The sequence below is a fragment of the Cherax quadricarinatus genome, chromosome 61, assembly GCF_038502225.1.
Source record: "Cherax quadricarinatus isolate ZL_2023a chromosome 61, ASM3850222v1, whole genome shotgun sequence".
Lineage (NCBI taxonomy): Eukaryota > Metazoa > Arthropoda > Malacostraca > Decapoda > Parastacidae > Cherax > Cherax quadricarinatus.
The window spans coordinates 21,451,921-21,478,841 of NC_091352.1; the positions used below are offsets into that span (position 1 = coordinate 21,451,921).

The 26,921-nt window shown below is 39.6% G+C and overlaps 1 protein-coding gene across 1 annotated transcript in view; it reads left to right on the forward strand.

Annotated features, from left to right (window-relative positions):
• Positions 1-6,344, forward strand: part of LOC128699483 (neuronal growth regulator 1-like) — an 824,012-nt gene extending 817,668 nt beyond the window's left edge. The window contains exon 7 of the mRNA XM_070098276.1: positions 1,933-6,344. Within this exon, the coding sequence (XP_069954377.1) occupies positions 1,933-2,051 (119 nt within the window). The 3' untranslated portion in view covers positions 2,052-6,344. The remainder of the gene's footprint in view (positions 1-1,932) is intronic.
• Positions 6,345-26,921: the final 20,577 nt, after the last annotated feature.

Sequence of the window (26,921 nt, forward strand, 5' to 3'; positions counted from 1 at the left end):
CGACGAAGCGAAACATTATCTCAGATTCCCTAAGAATGCGTAATTTGTAAATTATCATTATTAGTAGTAAGTAGCAGTAGCAGTAGTAGCAGTAGTAGTAGTAGTAGTAGTAGTAGTAGTAGCAGCAGCAGTAATAGTAGTATCGTCACTATCATTAATTTTATTTTGCATATAGCAAAAGATTCATCGTGTAGTCTCGTGTATCTTCACTGAACACTCAGGTGACACTACAATCATTACTACGATCTCACTACTAGACTCCCCATTAACATGAGAACATCAGAAAGAATGCTGCAGCAGGCCTACTGGCCTACAGGTCCAGGCCTTCTACCGGCTTAAGCCAATGACCCAACCTAGTTATGTCAGGTCACTTCCACTTAAGGAAGGCGCACGGTATCAGACTCACTAGCACAAGCTAGTTAGGTCCAACTCACAACCACTCGTGTATTTATCTAACCAATTTTTAAAACTACACAACGTTTTAGCTCTCTTGACTATATACCTCATGAATAACACACATGTGTACCACTTGGGTAAAAGTTGTCGGAAATAATTCCGAAAATCTTCACCAGCGTAGGCCTTTCTTTTGAATACAGAGGCAATTTTAATACCGGAGACAGTGGAAAAAGTGGAGAGGTTACTTTAAGGTTGTCAGTCCCATAGCCTCGAAGAGCTGATAGAAGGTGGTCAGACCCATAGCCTAGAAGAGTTAATAGAAGGTAGTCAGTCCCATAACCTAGAAGATTTGATAGAAAGTGGTCAGACCCATAGCCTCGAAGAGTTGATAGGTGGTCAGACCCATAGCCTCGAAGAGTTGATAGGTGGTCAGACCCATAGCCTCGAAGAGTTGATAGGTGGTCAGACCCATAGCCTCGAAGAGTTGATAGGTGGTCAGACCCATAGCCTCGAAGAGTTGATAGGTGGTCAGACCCATAGCCTCGAAGAGTTGATAGGTGGTCAGACCCATAGCCTCGAAGAGTTGATAGGTGGTCAGACCCATAGCCTCGAAGAGTTGATAGGTGGTCAGACCCATAGCCTCGAAGAGTTGATAGGTGGTCAGACCCATAGCCTCGAAGAGTTGATAGGTGGTCAGACCCATAGCCTCGAAGAGTTGATAGGTGGTCAGACCCATAGCCTCGAAGAGTTGATAGGTGGTCAGACCCATAGCCTAGAAGAGTTAATAGAAGGTAGTCAGTCCCATAGCCTAGAAGATTTGATAGAAGGTAGTTATTTCCTTAGACTCGTAGCGTTAATTGAAGGTGATCAGTCTCTTAGTTTCGTAGAGTTTATAAGTATACAATCCCTTGACTTCAAGATAAAAGGTGATCAGTCCCTTAGATATTCAGTTTTAAGCCTGCTGTGCAGGCGATACGTTTCAGCAGATATGATAACCAAGTTGAACATCGGATTTATTCATCAACTTGTCGATATTGTACGTAACTAATAATAATATTCTACCTGTATTCATCATAATCATTACAGATTATCATCACAATTCAACATCAACATCACAAATTATCGCCATCATTCAAAATTACCGGTAAAAACTTTTACATGCACTACCACTACTAACTAGCTATTATTATCACTATTCACCACCATTACCAGCCACTGCTAACTTCCACTATCCCAACTAACCAACTCCATTAATTACCATTTAACCCCTGTAACTAGTTACAACAACTATTAACGATTACCACTTAACACCAACACTAACCACCATCTAATCTTTACAACTATTCACCATCATTACTACCACTAACTCTCAATACTAAACATTATCACTAACAACCCTCCCCCACCACTACTACTACTAGTAACCAGCGCCACTATCTGCCATTTAACAGCTCCCACCACCACCACCACTAGCTACTACTACCACCACCACTGCTGATCAAAACCACTAATATCCCTCCCTCTGGTCTTCCACAGGTGACCAGCCAGCAGCCATTGTGCACGAGAATAACAGTGGGTCGTGCATCAACACTAGGACTCGCGCAGTCTCCTGCGTCTTCTTCAGCATCCTCCTAGCTCCCAGGATCTTCTTGTAGTAACATCCCTGCTTATAGGATTTTCAAACATCCTTATGTTGCTCACGGAGGAGAGGACACGGGAGGACAGACATTAGCCAGTATTGTTGGTGTTCTTAATGGTAGTTTCTTTGGTCCTCGTATTTATGTATATGCGTATAAATTTGGGAGAGAGACAGAAACTACGATCGTTAAAAGAAGAACCCCTTACACGGTATTCTGAAGCTGAGGACTTGGGGCTCGAAACCCGTGTGGATATGGGATTCTGAAGATAGGCACATGAGGTGAGAATAACAGGTTCAATCACAAACGACGATTTGCATAGCTGCAATCACATACTAGCTTCTACTACGTCTCTACTTATTATACATAAACAGTTACCCGAAATCCATTACCCGCTATTTGGCTCTCACCACTGTTAATTAGAACCGTCAAGCAACACTCTTGCAATTCCATCATCCAATACCATCCCACAACACCGTCATGCAATACAAGTCACGGTTAGTTGGTTAATGGGGTTTCAAGCCTAACGACTACAAGAGGGTAATTAAGGCTACACCTTTTCGCTACCAGTCAAGAATACGTTAATCCTTAAAATTAGGATTAAAGTAAATTTTCAGAGTATATACACAGACATACACTTCTCTCTGTATATATCCTGTGGTGAGTACCAGCTAAGGTACATACTTTAATATGAGACAGATACTACTAGCTTGGCATGTACGCTGGTACTATCAGTCATGTTGAAAAGGAGGAAAAAGAATACTTGGGCTTTTTATCCCCGGTGGGTTATTAATCCCTGTGGGCTTCTAATCCAGGAGGGCTGTAACCCTCAACGGTAACCCACGAAAGCCAAGCCGTGTGGCTTATGTCCACGGGAGACCACTGTCCCTCTTCCCAGGATGCGACCCAAAACAGCCTGCTAACACCCAGGTATCTAATTACTCTTGGGTGAACAGAGTCAGCAGGTGTAGCATATTTGTCTATGCATCTGAACTCGCCTGACGTATAATCCAGATCCTTCAATTGCGAGATGAACGAGCTACAACTGGTACAAGTCTCGTTGGCTCTTGCTTCGCCTTCAATCCAAAACGATCTTTATCTTACTTTAACCATTCACTTTCCAGTACCCAACATCCTATAAAATTTTCCAGTCATTTTATTCAATATTTGAGTGAAAAAGAGATTTACGATACGAAATTTAATTCTTTATGCAAACTATCAATCCGAATCAATATGATAACCGAAACTTTATGTAGATAAATGGTTAGACACCTGTGCAACACTTGGGTATCTTTAATGAGGAAACGTTTCGCAACACGATGTATGGACTGATTCTTCTTCTTGATTCGCCGGTACTCTCCCGGCCCGAGCCTTTTCCAAGTGGTGGCCCGGCCTTGGCTCCCTGTCTCGGGAGTATCTCGGACAAATGTCTGCCATGGGAGGAGGTGCAAGTACCTCATCGTCGGGACCAACTGTACCCAGGCCTAGCCACATTCATAAGAACTTAAGAAAGAAGGAACACTGCAGCAGGCCTAATGGCCCATGCGAGGCAGGTCCAAGTCTCCTACCGGCCCAGCCCAATGCCCCAACCTAGTCAGGTCAGGTCACATTCACTTAAGGAAGGAACACGGCAACTGACCTAGTAGCACAAGCTAATCAGGTCCAACTGACACCCACCCACACCCACTCATGTATTTATCTAACCTATTTTTAAAACTACACAACTTCTTAGCCTCTATAACTGTACTCGGGACTTTGTTCCACTCATCCACAACTCTATTACCAAACCAGTACTTTCCTATATCCTTCCTGAATCTGAATTTTTCCAACTTAAAACCATTGCTACGAGTCCTGTCTAGGCTAGATATTTTCAGCACGTTATTTACATCCCCTTTATTTATTCCCGTCTTCCATTTATATACCATAATCATATCCCCCCTAATTCTACGTCTTTCTAGAGAGTGCAGATTCAGGGCCCTCAGTCTATCCTCATAGGGAAGATTCCTGGTACATGGGATCTACTTTGCCATCCTCCTTTGTATGTTTTCCAGAGCATTTATATCCATTCTGTAATACGGAAACCAAAACTGTGCAGCATAATCCAAATGAGGCCTAACCAAGGATATAGAGTTGAAAAACAACCTGAGGGCTCCTTTTATTTATGCTTCTTGATATGAAGCCAAGGATTCTGTTAGCTTTATTGCGAACAGAATCCTTGGCTTCATATCAAGAAGCATAAATAATAGGAGTCCTCAGGTTGTTCTTCAACTCTATATATCCTTGATTAGGCCCCGCCCTCACGGGGCTCGTAGGGAGAAGCTAGGCCTCTCTGGTCTGCCATCCCCGCCCCAAGGGGGCTAATGGAGATGACAGTCTTGTGAACTGCAAGCTCTGGCTCAGGCACCTACCCTACCCTAGAAGAGCTGGGCATAGTGTCGATCTATGGACTGATGAAACCACTGTGTGGCGAAACGTTTCCTCGTTAAAAATACCCAAGTGTTGCACATGTGTCTAATTTATGAAACTTCATGAACAATATTCTTCCTTCTGCAATTTACCTACTTGAAATTCAGCCCAAAGTTATAGAATGTTGATGACATTCGTGAGGAATGTCATCAACAATCACAGTTCTGTATTTGACTCATTAATACTGTATCAAAAACCTGAAGAACGGACGTACTTGAGTGGCCATGTTAAACCGTTTTTATTAATTTACTTAAACCCCTTAATGAAGCTCTTAGATATAGCGCTGGGACTTTGTATATATCTGTGTAAGAGTGTGTGCGGTCGCGTGAGTGTATATATGTATACGTGTAGGTGTCTGTGTAAATCAATAACATAAACCGTAACTTGGTTTACAAATTTTTCTGGATACTCTCAGTACCCTTCCGTATATTCTTGGAGTGGCTGCTCCCAGTTCCACCTTCTTTTGGAATGGGTCCTCCCCAGTACCCCCCTATTCTTGGAAAGGGTGATATCTGTACCCTAAATTATGGGTGTGTGAACTCCCAGTGCCACCCATGGTGAGTGAAGGCTCTCCCAGTGCAACTCATGCTGGGTGTAGGCTCTCCCAGTGCAACCCGTGCTGGGTGTAGGCTCTCCCAGTGCAACCCATGCTGGGTGTAAGCTCTCCCAGTGCAACCCATGCTGGGTGTAAGCTCTCCCAGTGCAACCCATGCTGGGTGAAGGCTCTCCCAGTGCAACCCATGCTGTGTGTAGGCTCTCCCAGTGCAACCCATGCTGGGTGTAGGCTCTCCCAGTGCAACCCATGCTGGGAGAAGGCTTTCCCAGTGCAACCCATGCTGGGAGAAGGCTCTCCCAGTGCAACCCATGCTGGGAGAAGGCTCTCCCAGTGCAACCCATGCTGGGAGAAGGCTCTCCCAGTGCAACCCATGCTGGGAGAAGGCTCTCCCAGTGCAACCCATGCTGGGAGAAGGCTCTCCCAGTGCAACCCATGCTGGGTGTAGTTTTCTCGCCTCTTTCGCGAGTTAGAAATTGTTTACTCATAGATAAGTAGTTTAATTATAGTAAACAATAAACAAACAAAAAATGTATATAGTGATCATCCTTCAAATATATTTAATAGAAAAAAACTTTGCGTTAAAAAACGTACATTATTATTATTATTATTATAATCAAGGGGAAGCGCTAAACCCGGAGGATTATACAGCGCCTGGGGGGGGGGGGGATGTGGAAGGCATTCAGGCTTAATTCGGGAAACTGGAGTACAGATCCAATTCCCTAAATCAAGAGCCCCTCACCAACTTCAAGGAACCTTCCTTGAGGGGTAAAAAAAAAAAAAAAAAAAAAAAAAAAAAAACACGTACAAATTTAGTTAATTTTTGGGAGGGAAGAAACTTTTACTGTTTATGTAGACTTTTATTATTAAAAACTAAATACCCGAAGAAATTAGATTTGGATTGAATGTAATTTATACGAGGTATTTTCTTGTCAGTTCTGATGGGAAAGTTTTTTTTTTCTGTTTAGAGCCTTTTTATGTCACGCCTAAATAAAGCTCTACACAGAGCATAACATTGTAACCAAACAAGCTTGTTCTGCAATTTGGAATTTTGTCTTCATAATCACCTGCAATACTCCAGTTCATTCAGTTCTGACGTCTGATGCCGGTAGATTTTTAGGCCACCAGATTTTGTATTTTGTTTTATCTAGAGTATCATTTTTTTTTCTAAAGCACAAATTTTTATTTTTTGTTTTATCTAGAGCCCCAACTTTCATTTTTTGTTTTATCTAGAGCCCCAACTTTCATTTTTTGTTTTATCTAGAGCCCCAACTTTCATTTTTTGTTTTATCTAGAGCCCAAACTTTCATTTTTTGTTTTATCTAGAGCCCAAACTTTCATTTTTTGTTTTATCTAGAGCCCCAACTTTCATTTTTTGTTTTATCTAGAGCCCCAACTTTCATTTTTTGTTTTATCTAGAGCCCCAACTTTCATTTTTTGTTTTATCTAGAGCCCCAACTTTCATTTTTTGTTTTATCTAGAGCCCCATCTTTCATTTTTTGTTTTATCTAGAGCCCCAACTTTCATTTTTTGTTTTTTCTAGAGCCCCAACTTTCATTTTTTGTTTTATCTAGAGCCAAAAACTTTCATTTTTTGTTTTATATAGAGCCCCAACTTTCATTTTTTGTTTTATCTAGAGCCCCAACTTTCATTTTTTGTCTTATCTAGAGCCCCAACTTTCATTTTTTGTCTTATCTAGAGCCCCAACTTTCATTTTTCGTCTTATCTAGAGCCCCAACTTTCATTTTTTGTCTTATCTAGAGCCCCAACTTTCATTTTTTGTCTTATCCAGAGCCCCAACTTTCATTTTTTGTTTTATCCAGAGCCCCAACTTTCATTTTTTGTTTTATCTAGAGCCCCAACTTTCATTTTTTGTTTTATCTAGAGCCCCAACTTTCATTTTTTGTTTTATCTAGAGCCCCAACTTTCATTTTTTGTTTTATCTAGAGCCCCAACTTTCATTTTTTGTTTTATCTAGAGCCCCAACTTTCATTTTTTTTATCTAGAGCCCCATCTTTCATTTTTTGTTTTATCTAGAGCCCCATCTTTCATTTTTTGTTTTATCTAGAGCCCCAACTTTCATTTTTTGTTTTATCTAGAGCCCAAACTTTCATTTTTTGTTTTATCTAGAGCCCAAACTTTCATTTTTTGTTTTATCTAGAGCCCAAACTTTCATTTTTTGTTTTATCTAGAGCCCCAACTTTCATTTTTTGTTTTATCTAGAGCCCCAACTTTCATTTTTTGTTTTATCTAGAGCCCCAACTTTCATTTTTTGTTTTATCTAGAGCCCCAACTTTCATTTTTTGTTTTATCTAGAGCCCAAACTTTCATTTTTTGTTTTATCTAGAGCCCAAACTTTCATTTTTTGTTTTATCTAGAGCCCCAACTTTCATTTTTTGTTTTATCTAGAGCCCCAACTTTCATTTTTTTTTTATCTAGAGCCCCATCTTTCATTTTTTGTTTTATCTAGAGCCCCAACTTTCATTTTTTGTTTTTTCTAGAGCCCCAACTTTCATTTTTTGTTTTATCTAGAGCCCAAACTTTCATTTTTTGTTTTATCTATAGCCCCAACTTTCATTTTTTGTTTTAACTAGAGCCCCATCTTTCATTTTTTGTTTTATCTAGAGCCCCAACTTTCATTTTTTGTTTTATCTAGAGCCCCAACTTTCATTTTTTGTTTTATCTAGAGCCCCAACTTTCATTTTTTGTTTTATCTAGAGCCCCAACTTTCATTTTTTGTTTTATCTAGAGCCCCAACTTTCATTTTTTGTTTTATCTAGAGCCCCAACTTTCATTTTTTGTTTTATCTAGAGCCCCAACTTTCATTTTTTGTTTTATCTAGAGCCCCAACTTTCATTTTTTGTTTTATCTAGAGCCCCATCTTTCATTTTTTGTTTTATCTAGAGCCCCAACTTTCATTTTTTGTTTTTTCTAGAGCCCCAACTTTCATTTTTTGTTTTATCTAGAGCCCAAACTTTCATTTTTTGTTTTATCTAGAGCCCCAACTTTCATTTTTTGTTTTATCTAGAGCCCCAACTTTCATTTTTTGTTTTATCTAGAGCCCCAACTTTCATTTTTTGTTTTATCTAGAGCCCCAACTTTCATTTTTTGTCTTATCTAGAGCCCCAACTTTCATTTTTTGTCTTATCTAGAGCCCCAACTTTCATTTTTTGTCTTATCTGGAGCCCCAACTTTCATTTTTTGTCTTATCTAGAGCCCCAACTTTCATTTTTTGTCTTATCTAGAGCCCCAACTTTCATTTTTTGTCTTATCTAGAGCCCTAACTTTCATTTTTTGTCTTATCTAGAGCCCCAACTTTCATTTTTTGTCTTATCTAGAGCCCCAACTTTCATTTTTTGTCTTATCCAGAGCCCCAACTTTCATTTTTTGTTTTATCTAGAGCCCCAACTTTGGTTTTTTGTTTTATCTAGAGCCCCAACTTTCATTTTTTGTCTTATCTAGAGCCCCAACTTTCATTTTTTGTCTTATCCAGAGCCCCAACTTTCATTTTTTGTTTTATCTAGAGCCCCAACTTCCATTTTTTGTCTTATCTAGAGCCCTAACTTTCATTTTTTGTCTTATCTAGAGCCCCAACTTTCATTTTTTGTTTTATCCAGAGCACCAACTTTCATACATACTGTTTTATCAAGAGTAAGTTATAAGCGTTCTTCTGATTTATTCCAGTGTACGAAGTATTAGAGTCACACACCAAGAATGTCGTGTATCACATCAAAACTTAATAACATTTTAAGATAGACAAAATTATACTATGTTTATTGGTTTTTTTTTTACCTCATTTTACCCCGAATCATTTAAGACATTTAGTGCAGTGAAAATTCGTAGTATAGACGATATTTTGCTCTGGAAGAGCCAGATATCGTCAGTAAGATAGGTATGGTATTCACCAAGTGTTTCTCTACCATACTTGCTAAACTGGATAGCAATACTTGCTAAACTGGATAGCAGTACTTGCTAAACTGGATAGCAGTACTTGCTAAACTGGATAGCAGTACTTGCTAAACTGGATAGCAGTACTTGCTATTCAACATATAATATCATAACCTTTTTAATATACCTTGTGTAATATACCTTGTGTAATGTTAAGTCATCCCCTACCAATTATTGTATTATGCTGAGGCAAAATCTACACGTACAGAGGATATGTTTAGACGTGTCATGATGCATTGTTATACTAGATAGATATTTATATGTGTATTAAATGTATATAATTAAATGATAATCTGTGTCTGATACGGAAATTATGTAAAATTCGATTATCTCTCTCATCTTTTTCTCAGAATCAACGCCTTTTGTATACAATGTAAATACTTGTATTTGTCCTACTGTATATTTTTGTAAAATACAGTCAAATCTTGACAATGGCATTTTCATTGTAAATCCTTCTTTAGACTTCTTCATTGTTTACAATGTTGTGTTTGGGTGACTTTCTTACTACTAAACCCAACGGCAGATCACTAGCTTAGTGTTTGTCTGGTGATTAACAGAGGACAGAACTTCCAGCAGTCATGCTTAATGTTTACATGATCCCTATAATCCGACCATGACTCAATGGAGCCAGACAATGGCTTCCTGGTGCTTGACTAACACAAATGAATTACTTGGATTTTTTCAAATTCGTCTAAGATGGAACATGGATACTGAGTGTGGTTTTGCCTATGATGCTCCAAAGAGTTAGGAATAGAGTGTGCAGAAAGCCTTCAGTATGATAGGATTTCAACCTCTCCAAAATATTGTTTAACAAGATTGAGCTTAAAACCATAACCTGTACTCGAGAAAATACCAGGGATGGAGTAAATAAAATAAAAAAAATAAAGTAATAACGCAACTACAAATGCTAGCAAGTGTAACATAGCCATCCTCTCCCCTCCTCTCTCTTTTTGGCCATTTATCACTGCCAGAAGGCACTGTTGTGAGGCAGGTAACATGGCACAAGTTTGCACTACAACTCTTAAATTTAACATGGTAATATAAAAAAATATTTTTATATTTTATTTAGAATATATAGATCCTTGCAAGTCTCGAAAAGGTGTTCTAATTCAACAGATCGAAAACAAAAATCTTAGAGTTAAGATTTGCTATTAAAACACAAATAACCCGCACATAAAAGAGAGGAGCTTACGACGACGTTTTGGTCCGACTTGTAAATGGTTCAAGTCGGACCGAAACGTTGTCGTAAGCTCCTCTCTTCTATTTGCGGGTTATTTGTGTATTGTTCCAGTCACGGTATTGTGCCTTTTTTGTTATTTCCTATCAAACATCTTTAAAAGTATGTAACTATTAAGTAATGAGCAGAAGTTACACATTTTAGTAATCACCCATTTAGATATTGTCCCAAATACTTATTCTGCTGTACCGTAACACAGTGAACATGCAGACTGAGGTTAATTTGAACACTCACACGCAAATTCAATGCCTGACAAACTCATCATTGAAATGCAAATAAATTAAGAGATTACTTCGATTATTCACTCAGAACAAGTAATTATGTAATCATTCAATACAGGTAATTGTTATCACTCAACAAAGGCGTTGTCGATAAACAGGGTTCATACTGACACTAATCACCTCGTCAGTCAAGTCCAAGACGCCAGCCATACCGTGCCTAGCTTATGTAGACTTCCCTCTTCGACAGTATACTGGACGTTGGCTACTTGCCAATCAGATGTCCTTGATGACATCTGGTGCCTGTTCCAATTCCAGGCAGAGATCTCCAGCACACTTGATCACTGATGGAGTGTAAGCCAACCCACCTGGATACTAGCTGCGCGTGGCTGACACACTTGACCAGCTCTGGGACTGGCTCCCATTAATTTGAACCAACACATTACTTATACTAGGTCCCTGCCTATCTTGTACAAGATTATGGATCCTAATCTGAATAATGGAAAAGGTTGGAAGACGGACCATGGGCCTTCGGTTACGTCTACCTGCAGGTTCCGACTAACGGTACAAACGAGACGTCTGTGTAACATACCTATTCACTTCAGCCTGGCTAGATACAAACAGTCATCATATCTGAATATCTCCCCGAATCCTAATGGATAACACTCCCTCACATATGTTCAAGGGGACAAGGTTGTGTTTACTTCTCTTGACTGTGAATCCCGGCTTAGATCCGGAGATCCACGAATCACTCAACTAGGGTCTCCAATACTTCCACACCGCCGGTTTTAACTAGGCGTTGAAGCCCAATTATACACACAGGTTGGGAATTAGAGCTCTTGCAGTCTACATGGTGTCGGGTTTGTGCAAGACTGACCACCCCCTCTTATGCCTGGGGCCAGGCCTGCGTAGGCTTAGGTTACCAAAAAAAAAAAAAAAAAGGGCCAGTAATGAGCTCTAATAAAGTGCTCATAACATGAGAATATCAGTCTCTATGACATTCAGAAATTCGAGGTGGGAAAATCCGTTAAACAACAACACTTTCTTTCCCACCTGATGGGGATCACATACGCACTTCCCTATGGAGGAGAACAGTGAAAAAGACCAGTAGGATCAATTCCACCACGAAAGGTATTATCACTCTTACATCACTACTCACATATAAAGCATGAACTTTGGGAGTTATACAAATGTACCTTGACATTACATACAGTAATTGCACAAGCTCCTACAAAGTAATGTAGTGCAATCACCGAAAACTAGAAAAGAATTAATGGAAAACACTAAAATGTGCACTATAACAACTGTGATAACATAGCGGGTAGTGAGCATAACACAGCAGCAAACTAGTCGAGAAGGTTGACTCAGGAAACACTGACTCCCACTCATTGACATTAATACAGGAAGGTTCACAACACTAACCAGTCTTCCTGAAACAAAGCTCATTTACTAATTCCCAGACTAATAGTGCACAGAGGTTCAAAAGAGGTTTCGTGCATAAGCTTGTCTTTCACATGACCAGCATAACTTCTTAATACAAGCTGCCTTTAATTCCCAGAAATATAAGCTATTCACTAAGACGCACGCAGTTCACAGGAAGTATCAATTTTGATGGCCTCACCCAGAACCTAAATTTAACAGACTAGACGTTGCTGCAACATATGGCATAATGGCATGTAAATGTACCGGAATTATATTTGTATGGCATTCCTCAAAATGCACACGGAACACACGGTGCTGGACAGATCAGTAATAATCTGGAGTATACCTGGAGAGAGTTCCTGGGGTCAACGCCCCCGCGGCCGGGTCTGTGACCAGGCCTCATGGTGGACCAGGGCCTGATCAACCAGGCTATTACTGCTAATCAGCTATGATAACGAAAAACTCGTATGTCGCAGCTATTCGCCTACCATAATCACAGTCCAAAAGGGAGAGATTACTTCCTCTACAAGGAACACTGTAACTTGTGTGGCTCGAGACTGAGCCAATCAAAATGCAGTGCGAGAGAAAAGTAAGCCAATGAAACTCCTCGGAAATACCTGGCGACAAGGAAACCCTCGCCGAGACTTGTAAACTGTTGTCGCTGACGTAATCTTACCCTATTTACACACACATGCCTAAAGTGAAATTAAATTCAATATATTAAATTCAGTGAAAGTAATTTGATAATTTAAATAACCTTTACAACAGAAGTAAAATAATGATCTCTAATACTTGGCTTTACAGGGAATAAAGTGAAAATTTTTTGCACTTAATGATGATCCTATCTCTTATTCTCTCACAGTAAGATAATGCTGACAAAAACTAAAAAAACAAATGCAACTATTAATTTTTGGAAACTCTCAGCCACAAACGAAATACCAAGTCAAAAGCAAAAAAATAAAATACACATACGTACATAGCTTTAAGTACAAATAAAATACGAGTCTCTAAATACAAATAAATATCCTTAATACTCAGTAATTCTCAAGTGTAATTTAAAGTACCAGATTATATAAGAGACAAATGCTGTTCACTGTACCTAGATGAAATTTATCTAACACATGTTGTATAGTTTTGTTACTATGGCTTTGGAAGTCTTTCCATATTTTTGCTGTTCTGTGCAGTACTGGGTAGTCTGGTACTAACCCGCTTAGCGTACTGTACAGTGCATCTTTTCCCCTAGTTACTGGGCAACATTTATGTCGCTCAGACAGGTCACTGACTCCTAGTGAGTTAGGTTTTGCGCTACTGGACGACAGTGTGCTTTCTCTTGATCAGTGACTTTCAAACTTTCTGATGTGGCGGACCTGCGGAGCAGTGTAGGGTTGTAAACACTGGAACGTTTATCCTGCTAAACAGGCTAACTTAGTCGAATACAGAGATGACTAAATATTTGAGTGCAGATGTAAAGGTTAGGTGATTAGTCCCTAAGCCTTGAAGTAGAAGTTTTATAGTCAGTTCCTCAGCCTAAACAAATGTTCAGCTCAATAGTCTCTATCAATGTAAAACTGAAGCATGGATGAGAACCTTCGGATCTGACTGCTGTTGTACTGCTGTTATTTTCTCGTGGCTTGCCACCTGACTCTTACCTTTATAGTCTCCTATCTTAGTCGTCTCTGTATTAAGACTGAAGAAACCAATTGTGTCTTTGTACACACTCATGCTTCAGCTTCACATCGATAGAGACTATGAGGCTGAACATTCCTTAAGGCTGAAGAACTGACTACCTCAAAAGTACTACTATTTACATCTGTCAGCATGAGCCAGTAGACTCGCTGCAGTGCTACTCTACATAAAGTACCCATGTATCACGTTACAGCAGTCTCCAACATGGTCAAAATCCTGATGAACTGTGTTATAAACCCTCATCAGTAATATCCCGAATAAATCCTTCTTAATGGGGAAGTAAATTTACATCTTGGGAAAAATCACTTCTTTTTGTATATGAGCCATTTAGCTCCCAAATCTTGGATTCTCTCTCTCCTAATTAAAGTTTACTAACAAAGATCCAGGGAGAGGGACATGCATTTTTATGTGCGTTTTTCTCCTTATCAGATTTTTTTCATCATAACAGATCATTCTAACGTTATCTATGATTTTTACAATGGTATTGTGTTAGCAAAGAAAGGAATTTCTTCCAAAGGAGTGTGTCGCTGGTAGTAATTTATGGAGCAGTTAGATATTACAGTACCATTTAAAAGAGTGATAGCTTGTAAATATAATTTTTTCACTTGAATATGATAATGGCATACAATACCGACAAGTTGATAAATAAGACACATGTGTAACAGTTAGGTATCTTTGTTATGAAACGTTTCGCCTATAGAATAGGCTTCTTCAGTCGAATACAGAGACAGCAGAAGCAGTAGAGATGCATAGACGATGTAATCATGACTCACGAAATCGTAATGACACGACTGCAAACAATCCACACCACGGGTGGAGTTAGAACCCGCGATCAGAGTCTCTCTGATCGTGGGTTCTAACCCCGCCCGTGGTATGGTTTACTATGTAATCAGTCACCCTCGAACATGTGGTTTTGAGGTGGTCAGTCCCTAAACCTGGAGAAGACTTCTGGTTAACATTATACCTCTGGCAGTAAACCTTCATGGGAACAATGTTTTTAGATGTAGTGTAAATTTTCAAGTTAATGTGTCCGAAAATTTAAGTCCGTTTCAAAGATGTATATAATATTTTCAAGGTGATATGAGCAAAGGCATTATGTTCCCCACAAATATGTATTATGCATTTTTATGGTCTATACAACGAGTGTTTCATGCAATGTTTCTTGTTACATTGTAATGTAAGCGAAGAACAAATTTTTTTACTATTTTCCGGCATATAAGGCTCACGATTTTCCGGCATATAAGGCGCACAGTTTTCCGGCATATAAAGCGCACGATTTTCCGGCATATAAGGCGCACAGTTTTCCGGCATATAAAGCGCACGATTTTCCGGCATATAAGGCGCACGATCATATGATACATATAAGACTATGTTTCGAAACAGTTGTATCGTAACGCTAGTAAACAACTATTAAAGCGTAAGACAAAGCCTACCCTTGAGCCTACCCTTGAGCATAAAAGGCGCAGGGTGATTTTTCCAAGACTTTCTGTGGGGAAAAAACGCGCCTTATATGCCGGAAAATAGTTTTTTTTTTTTATTTCTTAGAGCTCATCAAAATGGCTAAACATCCTGGCTTTACTGAGTTATTCTGGGTTAATAATTCCAACAAAAATCTGCTGGATAATACATTCACCTTCAGTATTATACACAACTTGGAAAAACAGAAACAAGTACAGCATAATTTGATCCTTTATTGACAACGTTTCGCCCAAACAGTATGTTTCATCAAGCCAGAAATAGATCTGTGTGTGACTTAATAAAGCTCACTGTATGGGCGAAATATTGCCAATAAAAATTCGTATTATACTGCATTTGTGTGTGCTTTTGCATCATGTAGGTATTTATATCATTTATCTCCATATACTCAGTTTACTGGTTCAGACAAATTAACTCGGGGATGAACCGTCTTAAATTACTCTCTCTCACTTCGCTCTAGTGTAACTGTGACGACCACATCTCTAGTTTCCTCTCAAATCTTTTCTTATCAAAGGGGATTACCGGGTCTTTCATCTGCACCTGTCAAGGAATTACTCCTATTAGTAAGAGGAACTTAAATATTTTTCTCGATAAATGCACACACACACAAACACAGTATTAAGACGAGGTATGATAAAGCTCATGGAGCAGGGAGAGAGGACCCATTAGCGATCTGTGAAGAGGCAGGACCAGGAGCTATGACTGGACCCCTGCAACCACAAATAGGCGAGTACAAATAGGTGAGTGTACACACAGGCACACAGATATTAAAACAGTGGATAGGAAATACTGGACAGTGGCAAAGTGGATTGTAGTATAGTGGATAGTGATACTGTGCATAGTAGATAGAATAATGATAGTGCCATAGAAGTGGCTAGTGGCATAGTGGAGACTGGCATAGAAGTGGCTAGTGTATAGTGGCATAGAAGTTGCTAGTGGACAGTGGCATAGAAGTGGCTGGTGTATAGTGGCTTAGAAGTGGCTAGTGGTATAGTGCCTAGTGGCATAGTAGATAGTGGCACAGAAGTGGCTAGTGGCATAGTAGATAGTGGCACAGAAGTGGCTAGTGGCATAGTGCCTAGTGGCATAGTGGATAGTGGCATAGAAGTGGCTGGTGGACAGTGGCATAGCAGTGGCTAGTGGCATAGTGCCTAGTGGCATAGCAGTGGCTAGTGGCATAGTGCCTAGTGGCATAGTGGATAGTGGCATAATGGCTAGTGGTATAGTGCTTAGTGGATAGTGGCACAGTGGATAGTGACAAAGTGGCTAGTGGCATAGTTCCTAGTGGATAGCGGCATAAAAGTGGCTTGTAGCAAAGTGAATAGTGACATAGTGGATAGTGGCATAGTGGAGAGTGACATAGAAGTGGTATAGTGAATAGTGGCACAGAGGATAGTGGCACAGTAGAACAGAAGTGGCTGGTGGATTGTGGCATAGTGGATTGTGGCATAGTGGATTGTGGCATAGTGGATTGTGGCATAGTGGATAGTGGCACAGTGGATAGTGGCACAGTGGATAGTGGCATAGTCGGCAGTTGAATAGTGGACAGTGAATGGTGGATAGTGGCATAGTGGATAGTGGGATAGTGGACAGAGGCATAGTGGATAGAATAGTGGATAGTGGCATAGTGGGTAGCAGAATAGTGGATAGTGGCATAGTGGGTAGCAGAATAGTGGATAGTGGCATAGTGGGTAGTAAAATATTGGACAGTGGATAGTGGTAGAGGAGTGGCAAATGGCATAGTAGATAGTGGCATAGTGGGTAGAATAGTGGATGGTGGGATAGTGGAGTAGTGGATGGTGGCATAGTGGATAGTGGAATAGTGGATTGTGGCATAGTCGATAGTGGAATAGTGGATAGTAGAATAGTGGATGGTGGCAAAATGGATAGTGTAGTGGATGGTAGCATAGTAAATGGTGACATAGTGGATAGTAGAGTAGTGAAGAGTGGATAATGGCATTGTGGATAGTGGCATAGTTGTTAGTAGATAGTGAGATACTGTGACCATTAATACAATTACTGTAATCAGTATTATAATCATCACTGGTGTATTCACTATAATTATAAGTAATTAATTTATACTATAATCATCACTAATGTAATCATTATAATACTGCAATCATTACTTTAATCATTACTGTAATCACTATAACCATAACTACTATAATCATTGCTATAATAATCACTAATGTAATCATTACTATATTCATCGCTATTGTAATAATTGCCAGTCATTATTATAATCATTACTATAATCATTACAATAATCATTACTTTTACTTTAATATAATCATTATTTTTTACTTTAATCGTTATAATCACAATAGTTATTGATACTATAATAACTACTGTAATCATTACCAAAATAATCATTACCGTAAATATTATTGTAATCTCTACTATGATTACCATTCTCACCAATATAACCATCATTACTGTAATCACTACCAAAATCATCACTACTATAATTACCATAATCGCTATAATTATCCTTTTCTGTATTCACCATCATAATTATCACTGCTATAATCCCTTTCCATAATCACTTATAATAACTACGGTTAGCACCACTAATCATTACTACCATAATCACTACTGTTATAATCACTATCACAATCAGTAGCATTATCATCACTATCACAATCAGTAGCATTATCATCACTATCACAATCAGTAGCATTATCATCACTATCACAATCAGTAGCATTATCATCACTATCACAATCAGTAGCATTATCATCACTATCACAATCAGTAGCATTATCATCACTATCACAATCAGTAGCATTATCATCACTATCACAATCAGTAGCATTATCATCACTATCACAATCAGTAGCATTATCATCACTATCACAATCAGTAGCATTATCATCACTATCACAATCAGTAGCATTATCATCACTATCACAATCAGTAGCATTATCATCACTATCACAATCAGTAGCATTATCATCACTATCACAATCAGTAGCATTATCATCACTATCACAATCAGTAGCATTATCATCACTATCACAATCAGTAGCATTATCATCACTATCACAATCAGTAGCATTATCATCACTATCACAATCAGTAGCATTATCATCACTATCACAATCAGTAGCATTATCATCACTATCACAATCAGTCGCATTATCATCACTATCACAATCAGTAGCATTATCATCACTATCACAATCAGTAGCATTATCATCACTATCACAATCAGTAGCATTATCATCACTATCACAATCAGTAGCATTATCATCACTATCACAATCAGTAGCATTATCATCACTATCACAATCAGTAGCATTATCATCACTATCACAATCAGTAGCATTATCATCACTATCACAATCAGTAGCATTATCATTACTATCACAATCAGTAGCATTATCATCACTATCACAATCAGTAGCATTATCATCACTATCACAATCAGTAGCATTATCATCACTATCACAATCAGTAGCATTATCATCACTATCACAATCAGTAGCATTATCATCACTATCACAATCAGTCGCATTATCATCACTATCACAATCAGTCGCATTATCATCACTATCACAATCAGTAGCATTATCATCACTATCACAATCAGTAGCATTATCATCACTATCACAATCAGTAGCATTATCATCACTATCACAATCAGTAGCATTATCATCACTATCACAATCAGTAGCATTATCATCACTATCACAATCAGTCGCATTATCATCACTATCACAATCAGTAGCATTATCATCACTATCACAATCAGTAGCATTATCATCACTATCACAATCAGTAGCATTATCATCACTATCACAATCAGTAGCATTATCATCACTATCACAATCAGTAGCATTATCATCACTATCACAATCAGTAGCATTATCATCACTATCATTATCACCACTGCATTCGTTTCTGTAATAGTCACTATCATAATCACTACCATGATCACTACGACCAACATTACTGTAGTTGCCACCATAATGATCACTACCCTGACCACGACCATAACCATCAGTACTGTGATGATCATTACCATAACCACTGCTGTGATCACTACTTAAATATCAATGTTGTAACCATTACCATGATCACGATTGTAATTACTACCATATTCATCACTACTGTAATCATTCCTATAATCATCACAATTTTTGCTATTATAATCACTACATAATCATCTCTACCATAAACGTTACTGTAATCATTACTATAAGCAGTGTCACATCATCACTACCCTAATCACTACCCTAATCATCACTACTGCAATCATCGCAACCATAATAACTATGTTAATAATCGCTATAATAATAACTGCTGTAATCCTCACTACTGTAATTATAACTAACTGTATCATCGCCACTTTTATCATTACTGAAATCATGTATAAACAACACAGTCAGTCCAGTCATTAAACTAAAAATATCTAACCGTCATATGAAATATTATTAGTTCATTATATTATGTGATATTGCTAAATCTTATATATATCCTGGTGGTATTACCAGGATTATCTTATCTCCAGAAATGTTTATTATCATAGTCGTCATGGCTACCTTGGGAGTCGAAGTTATACAGCAATTGTGTGAGAAAAGGAAAAATTGCTTGGGTGTGGTAGCTATGGGTAAGTTGCTTTGGTGAAATGGATCGGAAAATCCACCTCTCTAAAGAAATCAAAGTCCAAAAGTTACAAAAAGTGTTTTAGGAAAAGAGGTGGTGATTCTCAAGGCCTTGCAAGGAGCTGGTGAAGCTTCCTTACTTTATGGGATGAAAACTGTTCCTCTAGTGATGTTCCTCTTGTCTTACAAAGAAAGTCACCGCCTGTGTGATATTACGGCAGATGACTCCTTTGACCTCCTTCATGTAGCCCTTGAAATTGGATACAAATTACATGAAATTCACAGCGCAGGTAATATACACTATGACCTCAAAGACGACACTGTGATGGTGGAAGGATCACCAGAAGCACCAGAAGTGAACATCACTGATTACAGTTTGACTTGTCTCTCTGGGAAAATAATATATTTGATGGGGAATCCAGAAACCCACCCATGGTACGCCCCGGAAGACCTTGACCAGCAGCCAAGCACCGGTGTTTCAGGCATCTTTTCTTATGGATATTTAATGAAAGGCACTCTGGATACCAGATCTGAGCGTTATGATGTATTAGATAAACTTTTCAAGCAAGCCATGAATGCCAACCCACGCAGACGCCCAACACTAAATTTTATGATAAAAGTAATCGAAGATTATACCACGTCACCACAGAGTGATATCAACGACAAGACTCTGAAGACCTCAAAGCGTATACACCGTTCCACACCTGACAAAGTTAAAAAGAGAAAACTCGATCCTTCACCTGAGCTCATAAAGAAACGCAAATGTAGTCCCACAACCGAGTTTGCTAAAAAATGTAGAGGTAGCTTCAGTTCCACTATAAACTGCATTAAAATAAGCAAACTCAGTCAAGCACACGAACGCGTTAAAGAATATTAACTAAACTTGGGACCCGCCATCTGCAGATGGGTCAAATTGATCACAATTTAAGGCCTCGGTACCTTCTCAGGAACTATGTTCAGGAGTGAACTTATAAAAGTTCATAGCCAAAAAGAAAAAATCTTTTAAATTGTTGTGTAAAATATAGAAAATTTTATGTTAAATAAGGGAGTTAAGTATGAGTATTTATTGAAACAAATTGAGAGAGAGAAATTTAGGCAATAAAAGACAACACCAATGACAACATCACTGGAGAAAAGATGAGTGAAGTGAATGGTAGACTAAGAGAAGGATGGTGACTGAATATGGCATCGTTTAAGACATTTATTAATGGCTGTGTTGCTAAATTTTTTGATTAGTTATTATTTTTATCTTCATATTTGCGTAATAAGACTTCAATTATTACTTATTTTATAAAAAATGGTAGTCATAATTATATTAACAGTAAAGATGATAGTAGTTCTTACTGAAGTGATGTATTCATCACCACGCTCTCCCAGACTCTCAGTAAGAGCGACTTGTGATGGACCCTGTCGGACATGGGTCACAGTAAGGAGTCGAGCCAGGCTCAGTCGGGTACCTGGTTGTTATTGTTGACCCTGGCCCTTATACTGTTGTCTTTGCGCGGAAGGAGGAGAGCTCTTTGCTCATTAAACAAGATTTCCTATGCCCTATATCATTCAGATCTATGCCACTTCCTGAATTACAGCCTTTGTGGCATGCAAAGAGTATGTTACAATTTATTCGGCGTATGTACACACTCCCATATAGGCTGCGTTCCAACCAGAAAACCGGGTGCTAAGGGTTCAACGATTTTTTTAGGGTACCTGTTGTTAAATCAGTACCTTGGTTCATTGTCCAATCACAGGTGGGCCCACCAAATGCTGAGGCAATGTGGGTCACTCTCGGTCTGCATTTGCCAGACTTCCCTAGCAGCTGGTTGATTACGGTGCTCTCTCTCTCTTTCCCTCTGGCTTTTGTTTTTGCCATTGTCACCTTATGGTACACTTTTATTCAACTCTCCTACCTAGTGTACATATCTGATGAAGGAAATACAAGCTAAATAATACTGCTGAATTTATTTTGCTCTATACCCATTACCACCAGGTCACAGGCCATTCTTACCTGTGTTTGTAATAGCCTTGATGTGTCTTCGGTCAAAGAGGTTGGCTTTTTTCGTTGCCCAACTCCGATGGTGCCTGAAGTTCATTTGTTTGGGGAGTGGATGGTGACCCCCAAGTGTCGAGTGCCTGTGATGACCTTGGTTAATTTCATAGAGTACGATTTTATCCGTGCTTCAAGGATAAAGATGTTTACTGACGAGTCAGGGAACGATGGTGGTGTTGATTTTGCTGTGATTGCAGGAGAGGATTCTTACAGTACATAAATACCTAGAAAATTATCTGTATTCACCGTGGAACGCTATACAATCTTCGCATCTCTTCTTCTGTAGCTTGCTTAATTGATACTTGGTTTACGGTGCATTCAGATTTCTAAGTTTGCTCTGTCTGCCTTGGCCCAGCATGCTTCAGTCCACCCTGTGATCCAAAAAAATTAAAAGCGGTTAGGTCGGCCCCGTGCACACCGTGTGGGCGTCCCACACCGTGTTGGGGCTACTAGCATTATAAAAATTGAAGCGTGATAGTACCTTCCTCATTATAAGGAGGGAAACATATTGACGTTACTAGCATTATAAGAAGTGAAACGTATTGACGCCATTACCATCTAAGGAGTGAAACGTAGCGTTATTAGGTGGTAAATGTAATGGGTCCACCAACATTATCAGGAGAAAATGGAACCCTTCAAGGAAGGTTCCATAGCGTACTGAAGGGAGTCTTCATCCAAAGAATTAGACCTGTATCCTTCTTTGAGTCAAATTTAAATACTCCTTCTCTTCCCCCTGCTCTCTCAAACATTTCTATTGGGGAATATTCCCTTTTATGAAACTCCGTTCCAAGGCCGTAAAAAAAATCATTATCTATCGGCCCCTTTCTAACATGGACCTCGATGGTGGTGCTGTCATGAAATGGGAATTGGATTTGCTGAAGGCGTGTTGGGCGGCCCTCCGGAGTCCCCAGAGGACGGGCTCGCGTGTCTTTGGAAGACGGAAGTAATAATAGAGATTGCCTTCAGATCCGGGGGGTTGTGGACAAATGTTTACGACTCCTGGTGTTTCCGTTCGCTCACCTCTGGTAATAGCTGAGCCTAGCGCAGTCAGTTCTGTTGGGGGCCCTCCTGGTGTGCTAGGGATTTTGGTATGCCCGGGAAGGTAGGAAGTATTTTCTATATAGTATCAGCACAACATACCACATCAAAGGCAATCGTGGTTCAGGTTTTATTTTACCTCTACTTAATGTTTTCCCTCTTCCATCTTATTTTCCCACAACAAACAACAGATCATGAATAGTTATTTTTACTGTATGTTTTATCCTCTCCAGAGACCCTGATCAATTAGGCACCCTCACCCCGGCACGAACACTGACCCTTCCTCAGAACCCACAGTGGCTTTTGGGCACCCACTTCTTGCCTGCATCCGATGACAGTGTTCTACCTGTTTCTTCCAGTACCTTGTAGTACTCTGACTATGTACTCGGCCTTATCAGTGACACAATGACGTTTCGCAGAACGTCTGAGCGCCAAGGAACAGTAACGTTTAATGGCTTCTACCGAAATACTACGACATTCCCTTCATTCCCTTAAGAAAGCCACGACGTGGAAACTTTTACCAGTATCAGACGTTTTGTCACACACACCAAGACATAAATTTTAATTCTTTACATATGGAACTACATTAAAAGTAAATGATGGTGACTAGGCTAGCAATCCTGTACAGCTTTCATTGGCATAACCAAGTGACAATTCATGTGACATGCCCAAGTTGACAATTCAAGTGACATGCCCAAGTTGACAATTCATGTGACATGCCCAAGTGACAATGGCATGTTCTCGAGTTGCTCGACACCCGCTATGCCCAGAAGTACCTCCCTGTGCTTCTACACCTGTATTAGCCGTTACAGAGTTCTTGCAGATGATGTCCCCATCTTTCGCAATCCGCTATCCACTACTCAGCATCCTTCAAAGGTCGAAGCAACTGCCCAAACCCCATTGAGTTCCGAAACCCGTCACCGCGAGACCACGCAACTACTCTGCCTTTCCTTTACAAATTACTACTGACAGCCTATCCCAGACTTTCACAAGAGTAACAGTTACCGTAGAAATACACGCACCTCCCACAATCCTCGTCAATCATTCATAACCACAATGAACCTGTTTCCCCTTTCACTAACTACCACACCACTTGCACCAAATAGTCCCTCACTGCCCTCCCTTTTCCAGCGCAATCTGTCACTCTCTCTACCCCTCCTACGTCATTCCTCTCGCTTGCCCCACTCATTTAATTTTCTTCTACCTCCTTCCATACAGACACAGTCGAAGCTATAACGGTGTATCTCGAAGAAATAGAGCCAATCACAGACCTCCAACGATTGAGCTCGACAAAACTCGCTAGCTCGAAAGGAGCAAACACCGCTCATGATTCCATCTACAAACTCCTCTTCTAGGGTTGCACCAAACACACAAACTTCTTCACAAGATTCAAAATCCCTGAACAAATAAATCTGTTATCATGGCCCAGGCCTCGTCTCCAGTCTGAAGGACTGACCATCTTAAAAAGTACGTCTTCAAGAGCGATGGACTGATTACATCGTCTTTACATCTCTTTTGCTTCGGCTGCCTCCTCTGTATTCGACTGAAGAACCTACCGTGTAGTCGAAACGTTTCGGGATAAAGCTTCCCATATGTTGCACATGTGTCTTACTTATCAACTTCCCGGTATTGTATACCATTATCATATTCACATCAACTAATTTGCCTGCATACAAACTTAATGTGTGTTATCCTGGCCTTTAGAAACAGATGCCATTAAAGCCGTTCAAAAGAGGTGAACTGAAAGTTATTTGAGGTTATTTAACGGGAATAAAAATCTCAAGCTACCCACACATATGAATTTCACTCCCATCCGTCGTCGAATTCTTTAGCCCTTTTTTCGCTGATTATGGGAATGGGTTCAACAACTTTGATCACAGAGTACATGAATACGCCAGTTGTTCCAAGAATTTTGTCCCGATTACCGTACACGAGTATTAAAATCTTGAAGCCGATTGAATGAGGCGTTCTCGAGTTTTCAGAGAAATAAAATCGAAAAGATGAAGGAAGAAGAAAAAGAAAAAAAAATCCAGTGCGTTCTTGAAGGTCCTCCTTCGTAGATACTTAATAAAAGTGAACTGGTTCCCAATGATGTTTTTTATTTACAAATTTTCATTTATTCTTTACTTCATTATTCCAGAGCCTGTGTCAATTTGGGCAATTTTTCGCAGTCTACTTTTTGTATCTTTGCCTCACATGTCCCTTGTCTATAGCTAATATACAATCTTTAACTCCAGCATTACCTGCGTCTCACTCTCATCATTCGTTCTGGGGAGGATCCGATTTTGACGTCCGTGGGAATCAGGCAGATTTTCTCACGCCACTTTCTCACGAACACGAACCCTTTCGTGTATAAATCTCTCTAGCTACTGTTCCTCCACAGCGCTAGTCTGTCTGGACAGCATAAACGATCTGCATGACAGTGATCATTTCCCAATTTTCTTTTATTCTCGTTCTTACACCTATCCCTTTCTCCGACTATATGGGCCAGTATGCCTTCCGCAGTGTTCCTCCATTCTTATGTTCTTACTTTCTTCTGTACCGGTTCGTCGATGTTGTTAGGAGAGTTGATGGAAAATGACCTTACAGAAGCACCCTGTCAGCATTTAGAAGGTGCGAACTGGTATTTTATACACACCATACTTCTTCTGACCCCCACTTGATTCTTCCAGAGAATATCTCATCGCTTTGTCGCCTCAATGCTTTCTGCAGCTGCTCTAACCATCCTCCAGACTGCAGGTAAGTATTTTCAGAAATGTCTTCCCTTATTGGTCTCCCGATTTCACCCGTGCATGGGTCCACTACCAATCACACCATAGATAGGTTTCTTAATTACAAGTAGTCGAGAGTTTACTTTTGTTGCTCTTAAATGCTAGCCAAACGAACTTGCTGTTATGCTTATATGTTCACTATCGTTGCTACTATATTAGTGCAGTCTGGGAAAATGTCCAAAAATTAGCATGCAAGTATGCACCAGTCTCTCTTGAATCGCTCAGACACTCGGGCCCCAGGAATGGCTGAAATGGAGCAGAGCTTTTCAGAGTTTAAAGCTTCGTACCAACGAGAACACCGGCCCTGAGAAACAAGAGATTGAATCCTTCGAGCTCTATGCCCCTCAAGGAAGGTTCTTTGATGTTGGTGAGGGGCTCTTGATTTAGGGAATTGGATCTGTGCTCCAGTTCCCCGAATTAAGCCTGAATGCCTTCCACATCCCCCCCCCCAGGCGCTGTATAATCCTCCGGGTTTAGCGCTTCCCCCTTGATTATAATAATAATAATAATTCGAGCTCTATGTAAAAAAAAAAACCCAGTCAGGACATCGTTCATGGCGAAGATATTATCACCACCATCACCACCCTTTTCACTTTTCTTCACTTAGCTGCTAGATCAAAACTTGTCTCTCTTCCACTTCAGCCTTTTCTCTCCCGCACTATTTTTTCACTATTCCCACTTCCTTCTCAGCCATTGTGAGAAATGTTAAGTACGATCGAGTTTGGGTAAAATGGTGGTACAAGACAACCTCTTATTAGGTTCATTTAAGACCAACATTAAATATAAAGAATTATGAGACGATGCTGAAATGGATAAAAGAACAAGAGATTAAGGGGAATAAACTATATGGAAAGAAATGGACTGATTTTTGTGTGGAAAGTGTATTAGAAATGCATTTTTATGTGGCAAATGCAGTTGCAGGAAGAAAACGTTAATATAATCAACAAATTCATTATAAGTGGTACAACAAAAGAACGGAGAAAATTTAAAAAAAAAAAAAAAAAGTTCGATCATATCAAGAATCTTGGTTAAGGCGAGTTTATTTATCTTGGACGTGAATATTGATGAACCTAATCTAACAATAATAATCTTTTTATAATAATCTTTTAAGCTAAGTGTGTGTGTGTACTCACCTAATTGTGGTTGCAGGGGTCGAGAGACTGCTCCTGGCCCCCTCCTCTTCACTGGTCGCTACTAAGTTACTCTTCCTGCTCCATGAGTTTTATCGTACCTCTTCTTAAAGCTATGTATGGATACTGCCTCAACTACATCACATACCAGACTGTTCAACTTCCTGACAACTCTGTGACTGAAGGAATACTTCCTAACATCTCTGTGATTCATCTGAGTTTTCAACTTCCAATTGTGAGAATTTGTTGCTGTGTCCCATCTCTGGAACATCCTGTCTCTGTCCACCTTGTC